We start from the raw sequence: 6,164 nt of genomic DNA, 5'->3' as shown, positions 1-6,164 counted from the left end.
ACCTCCTTATCTGCTGAGAGAACCACTGAGTCTCCTGTGTGTGTGTGTGTGTGTGTGTGTGTGTGTGTGTGTGTGCGTGTGCGTGTGCGTGTGCGTGTGTGTGCGTGCACATGAATATGGGCATGTCCCAGTGTGTGTATAAGTAGTGTATGTGAAATACCGTGGCTGGTCTGGAGTCTGCCTGTGGTGTTTAGATCAGAGCCCGCTGAGCCCCCTCGCTGGTTAATATTAGACATCCTGCTTGTTGGAGAGACTGACGGCTCATCGTGAATGCTGCTAAAATAGGTGCAGCAATCTACGCACACAGTGAGACACACACACTCACTGAAACACACAGACAAGCATCACACGTGCACGGCCAAACTCAGCGCTCACACATCAACCCAAAACTCCCAGAAGAGCCTTTGTGAAGCACAGCCAGAGAGGGAGCCGCCGGCCTGACGCCCATTCCCAAAAGCAGGTGAGGCTGAGTGTGTGTTTGACTTGATAGTGGTGGGTGGAGGGTGGTTTCGTGGTATGATGACAGGGTAAAACTCCTAACGGTCAGCATCAGTGTGTCAGCCTTAGACCTGGGAAAGTATGAGCAAGGTAAGGTGAGAAAAATGGCTTCTCCAAAACTGGACTTCTCTATGTTTAGTGTCAAACCGTGAGCTTTGAGTTTGGCTCTTTATTAATACAGTTGGAGGCAGAACACAGGGGCCTGTGAGTAGACAGAGACAGGTTTTAAAAGTCCCTATCAGCTTTCTGTTACATGAACGACATGGTGATGAAGTCTGAATTTGAGGAGCTTTGAATCACCTAACTGTTTAAGCCTCCTGCAGGGTGACCACTTAGCCTCAGAGAGTTAGACGTTTTCTCTCATGGCATCATCTGACCTAAAACACGTGAGCTGTTGCAGACAGTATTTTAATGGATCATGGCGCTTTAGGCAGGTAGGGGCACTTACAAACTCCTAGTGTTAATCCATGCATTCTTCTAGAATCTCTTTTATGAACAGTTAGGGTGGAGTTTTATCTTTATCATGTTGTATGTGAATGTGTGGCATCACACTTTAAAAAATCCCCCTTTACATGTAAACAATCATTGCATGTAGATACAGGCCTCCCTGGGCATCTTAGTAATTAAATAAGTAACACAGAATATTATTTTTAATGTACAATAAAGAGTCTGGGAATTTATTACAATAACAACTACAGGCAGTGTTTTCACTATATATTTCTTCATATCACTGTTATGGAGTAAGGCTAGAAATGTGAATGTGAGGGAAGTCCTTAATAAACAAAACAATAGGGTAATATGGAGTGTAGCTTCAAACAGTCTTCTAGTGAAGTGTTTAGACATTGTATTTTAGGATTTATTTTCTTCAATCTAATAGCTGCCACCTGCATGTAACTGATAAGTGACATGAAAGCTGCTCTACGTACACTAATGTCCACACTGACGAAAAGAAAACTGTAGTTGACTGTTAGAATTGTCACCATTATTTAGGACGTTCCTACAAAGTTTCTGGGTCTCGTCTTCATCTCCACCCTCTTGAATGAGTAGCGTTCCCCACTTCGTCCGTCCGTCAGAATGTACCATGTCCCCCAGTAGATCCCATTGGTCACCCCGCTGTAGCGTCCACGGTAATACCGTCCATTCAGGTTAGCTGCCAGGCAAGCGTCAAACCACCAGCCTGCACCGTAGTACTGACCACAGTTTCCAGCTGCATAACGGTCGTGGTCTCGGTCAGCCGTGCTGAATGATCTGCCGTCGTGGTTGTAACGTTTGCTGTAGCTCAATGCGTTGCCTGCATCACCAGAGTACTCCCGCGCTGTTAGACGATACCTGGAAGAAAGAGAAACAACAATTGACACTATTGTGAGGGTTGTGCGTAACATCTAAGTCTTTATGTGTGAATCAAGTGGACACGTTAAACACACACACACACACACACACACAACCAGGCATGCACTGACCCTACTGGTATAATACCAATACCAAACCAATTAGGGGTCAGGGCAAACTGTGTGATGTTTGATTTTTGAAAAGTCCTCCAATTTCCAAAACAGGGAAAACAGGTGTGCCTTTGTTTTAGGTTGCTAAAATACATTTTACTGCTGCCCCATCCACAGCAGTACATTGCTTTGCTCCCGTGACGTAACTCCTGTCTGTTTCTCCAAACTGGAGGTGTGCCATCTACTATTAGAACCTCATACAACCCACCTTCAAACAAGGATGTGACCTTTCAGACACAAAATAAATGTTCCAACCTTCTGTCTTATTAAGGATTTAATTAGTTTCTTAATATAAGTGATGGGGTCCTGCAGGGACTGCCATAGCTTTATTTAATATGACATATGAATATGGGTTCAGTTGGAAAAATGCGATACACATACTTCCATGCCCAAATCAGAGTTTAGCAACATTTCAATCAAAAAGTAATGAGAATGTTGTTGTTGTTTGCTAATGTTGCACCACTCAATCAAACCCTATCCAACTACAACCACAAGGTCCCGATGAACCAAGACATTTCTTTCTCAACCTTGATTGATGCCTATTTTCAATAACTTTAAGATGGTTAATTCCACCATATATTGCAGACAGTGTGTGTTTCACCTCTGTGCCTCTGAGGCCACTTTAAAGATGTTATAGGTAGCGTGGCGTTTTTGCTGGTGCCAGTCCTCCAGCTCAATACGGAGTTGGTGCTGGCCAGTGGAGGTGAGGGCGTGCAGCTCTGCGTTCCCCAGCCAGTGCTCTCCCTGCGGACCGCCAAAGCCTTCTCGGTATTCCTGCCATGTCCTGTTGAAGTCCAGCGAGCCGTCGTGCCGATTCTGGATCACAGTCCACCCACCACCCGCCATCTCCATGTCACATTTAGCCTGAGCCAAAACAAAGACTTTGATGTTATAAAGCCTAGATTTTAGTGATCCACAGATAGCATACACATCTCTAAAAGAAGAGGAGTGGGGTGGGGGTCCGTCTTTGTGTTTTATGAGTGTGGTGAATCTGAAATACCTCCAATGGCGGCCTTTGCAGGTCAGGCTGGATGGTGTAGATTCCATTCTCTTTGATGCCGAGCCTGTAAATCTCTGCACAGTCCCGAGGATGTAACCTCTCCAAGGGGGCAACTGAGAACCGCACACAGTACATTTTTATTCAACTTATTAATCAGCAACAATTGTATCATGTGACCACTCCTGATGCCCTTACCTGTGGGAGGATATTGTGTGATGCTCTTCAAGAAAAGCAGCAGGTCTCTCTCCCCCTCTCTTCCCACGGCTGCACTCTCTGTCAACCCAGAGAAAGATTAGGTTATCAGTGAGACACAGGGGTTGAACATAGAAGCTTTGTCTTGATATACGATACAGAAGGGTTCCAGTTTGTATGACGACTCCTTAAATCTTCTTCGCGAGCCATACAGTATGTGTGTGTGTGTGTGTGTGTGTCTGTGTGTGCATGTACACAGAGTTTTTCTCATCCTTCTCAGTGCAGTTAAATTCCTATGCACTCACCTATGACCGACACTTAGCAGGCCTCATTGAGGTTCTGTTTACTATGTGTGGGGGAGTGACTGCGCTGGCATTTCTGTGTGTGCGTTTGTCTGTGTGTTGCAGAGGTGGGGGATATAAATGTGTACTACTCACCCAGTCGTTTGGCCATCGCCCCAAGGGCCTGACTGTGACAGTGGAGGTCACACTCTGTCAGGACAGCTGCCATTAGTGCCAGGATAGCCCCTAGAGAGTTGCTCTCCTGGCCCCCGTAGCTCCAGGAGCCCCCTGTTTCCTGGAGAGAGCGCATGCAGCGCTGCAGCTGAACGAGACGCTCTTTCACACCTCCGGTCTGCAAAGTGCTCACAGGTACTTCTTGGTAAGACAACCATTACACACAACTAGGGCCTCTTAGTCATTTTTTATGCTTTTCTCGTGATTAATTACTTATTTTCAAAAACACTTATGAGCACATCTCTGTAAACACAAGATTTAAAATGGTGCTTTTGCATGATACTTTGTGGAGAAACCTTTATTGACAAATATTTTGATTAAAAAACTAATTGATTAGTCGTCAAAATCATATGAGTGTTAGTTGACTAAGGACAGCCCTACACACAACACCATCAAATCCTCTTTATTACTCAATTTCATATCCATAAATTTAGTTAAGTAAAATAATGCTGTGTTTTTAAGTAATGAAAATGAAGCAGTGCATGTGCATAATCAAGTCTTTTTAGTTTGGAAGATGGCATCTGAAAGGCCAATCCTCAAAACTCACCGCTCAATGGCATGTTTTGTGTCACACTCAATCTGTCTCTTACACTTACATCAGCCATTGTAGTCACACACACCTGTTGCTGCATGAGTTCAGCACAGCCATATGATGAGGACATTTTTAAAGCAGATCTAATTTTATCCCTTCTTTGATTACTGTCATTGCACCATGGCTGTGCCAAGTTTAGTGCGCCGACTGTCCCGTGAGAAAGGACCTGCTGACTTGTGCCTGATGGTACACTGCTCATTCTCCGGGTACACATGTATGAGTAGACATCAGGGGGTCTTCTCTGCTTCAACCTTTCTGTTAATGTGTCTGAACCATTTCACTAGGGCTGCACAATATATCCTTTTTTTATTGTAAGCGTGATGTCAACTTGCGTAATACACATATCGCGAAGGACTGCGATATTGAATAGATTTTTCTTCAGTTAGTTGAAAGAGAGTATCAGTAGAAACTGTCAATTTAAATGTAACTATCGTTTGTTTTCCTTTGTGTTCAGTTCAATATTAAACTTTTTCAATAAAAGAATGTTGGAAATACTTTCCTTTATTTTTTTCCAATTCAACAATTTGTTTTAGCAATACACTGAAAACAGCACAACACTTTAATATAATTTATTCCAAGTAATATAGTTATCGCAATATTCAACAACGTTATCTCTTCTCATGCAGCCCTACATCTCACTGCTACATAGCTGAGATTAAACATTGCATTGTCTGGCTTTTCTTAGAATAACATTTTAAGATTTGTAAACAATAAGTGTCATGGGACTGCCACCGCACGGTAAGTGATGTCACTCACCTTAGGCTGAACCTGGGGGAAATCGTGCCTGTGCTCCACCTTTCGAGGAACATCTGAGATGGCTGGAAGTGAGACCCCCATTCTGCAGGCTGTTGACCCAGATTGACCCTCGCAGGCCCCGGTACCCACTCCTGCTCCCGTCCCGTGCTGGATGGGAGCAGCCACCAGACTGTCCCTGCAGGGAGGGTGCGTGCAGGCCGGAGATGCATCCGAGGACAGCAGGGCTCCCACATACAGCGACAGCAGAGGAAGCAAACTGAGAGAACTAAGTGGAATCATGAGAAAGTGCAGAAATGCAGGCTCGTCCTGACCTTAGTCTTAAACTTTTGAGCAGTGGTCCACTTTCTCCTCCAGGAGAAAAGCCTTCTTTCTCTGTAAATTGTTTGTCCTTTTGTTGTTGATGATTCTCAGAAAACTTTCACTTCACTTTACTTTATGTCTCAACAACTGCCTCTTCAGGTGGAAAGTTTGCTGACCTGTCCTTTTTGTTTAGATCTTTCTATTGTTTTCCTTGTCTGTCTTGTTTTCTACTCTTTGCGCTTCATTCAACCTCTTCTTCTTCTTCTTCTTCTTCTTCTTCTTCTTCTTCTTCTTCTTCTTCTTCTTCTTCTTCTTCTTTCTTTTTTTCCCCCTCAGTTCATCTCACTCCCGGTCCTCCTCTTTCTTCTGCTCGCTGTCTGTTAGTGAGGTTGCTTTGGCTCAGATTCCTAGATAACTGCGGCACTCTTTGCTGTCTGACACGGACTAATGCATCCACCCCCTGATGCACACACACACACACACACACACACACACACACACACACACACACACACACAGACACACACACACACACACACACACACACACACACACACAATCTGTCCATCTCCTTAACTCATCTCATGCTCTCTCCCTTAGACTCCCACACAGCCACACACAGAGGTGCATGTTTAGACACACACACACACACACACACACACACACACACACACACACACACACACACACACACAGTGTAACATCATACCAATACAAACCAGTTTTTAACAGATTAATTGACCTTTTTTCGTGCTATGGATGAGCTCTTTACCTGCTTTTAAAACATTTTATTCGTCTTAAAAACATCCCAT

At 44.2% G+C, this 6,164-nt stretch overlaps 1 protein-coding gene across 1 annotated transcript; it reads right to left on the bottom strand.

Moving 5' to 3' along the window:
• Positions 1–1,215: 1,215 nt before the first annotated feature.
• Positions 1,216–5,331, bottom strand: LOC115007712 (fibroleukin). Its single transcript, XM_029430662.1, has 6 exons — positions 5,053–5,331; positions 3,627–3,822; positions 3,193–3,270; positions 2,998–3,110; positions 2,599–2,861; positions 1,216–1,827 (listed from the first exon to the last, which is right to left on the bottom strand). The coding sequence occupies exons 1-6, from the start codon at positions 5,329–5,331 to the stop codon at positions 1,485–1,487; spliced, it is 1,272 nt and encodes a 423-aa protein (XP_029286522.1). The 3' UTR covers positions 1,216–1,484.
• Positions 5,332–6,164: the final 833 nt, after the last annotated feature.

The sequence above is a fragment of the Cottoperca gobio genome, chromosome 5, assembly GCF_900634415.1.
Source record: "Cottoperca gobio chromosome 5, fCotGob3.1, whole genome shotgun sequence".
In the NCBI taxonomy this organism is placed as follows: domain Eukaryota; kingdom Metazoa; phylum Chordata; class Actinopteri; order Perciformes; family Bovichtidae; genus Cottoperca; species Cottoperca gobio.
The sequence above is the reverse complement of the archived record's forward strand: the minus strand, read 5'-3'. Positions and strand labels throughout refer to the sequence as shown.

Excerpts from the sequence above, each read along its gene's own strand:
- LOC115007712 (XM_029430662.1), bottom strand. The coding sequence starts at position 5,331 with ATGATTCCACTTAGTTCTCTCAGTTTGCTTCCTCTGCTGTCGCTGTAT. Across the intron at positions 3,111-3,192 it reads CACACAATATCCTCCCACAG|TTGCCCCCTTGGAGAGGTTA; the intron begins GTAAGGGCATCA and ends TGCGGTTCTCAG. Across the intron at positions 2,862-2,997 it reads TGCAAAGGCCGCCATTGGAG|GCTAAATGTGACATGGAGAT; the intron begins GTATTTCAGATT and ends GTTTTGGCTCAG.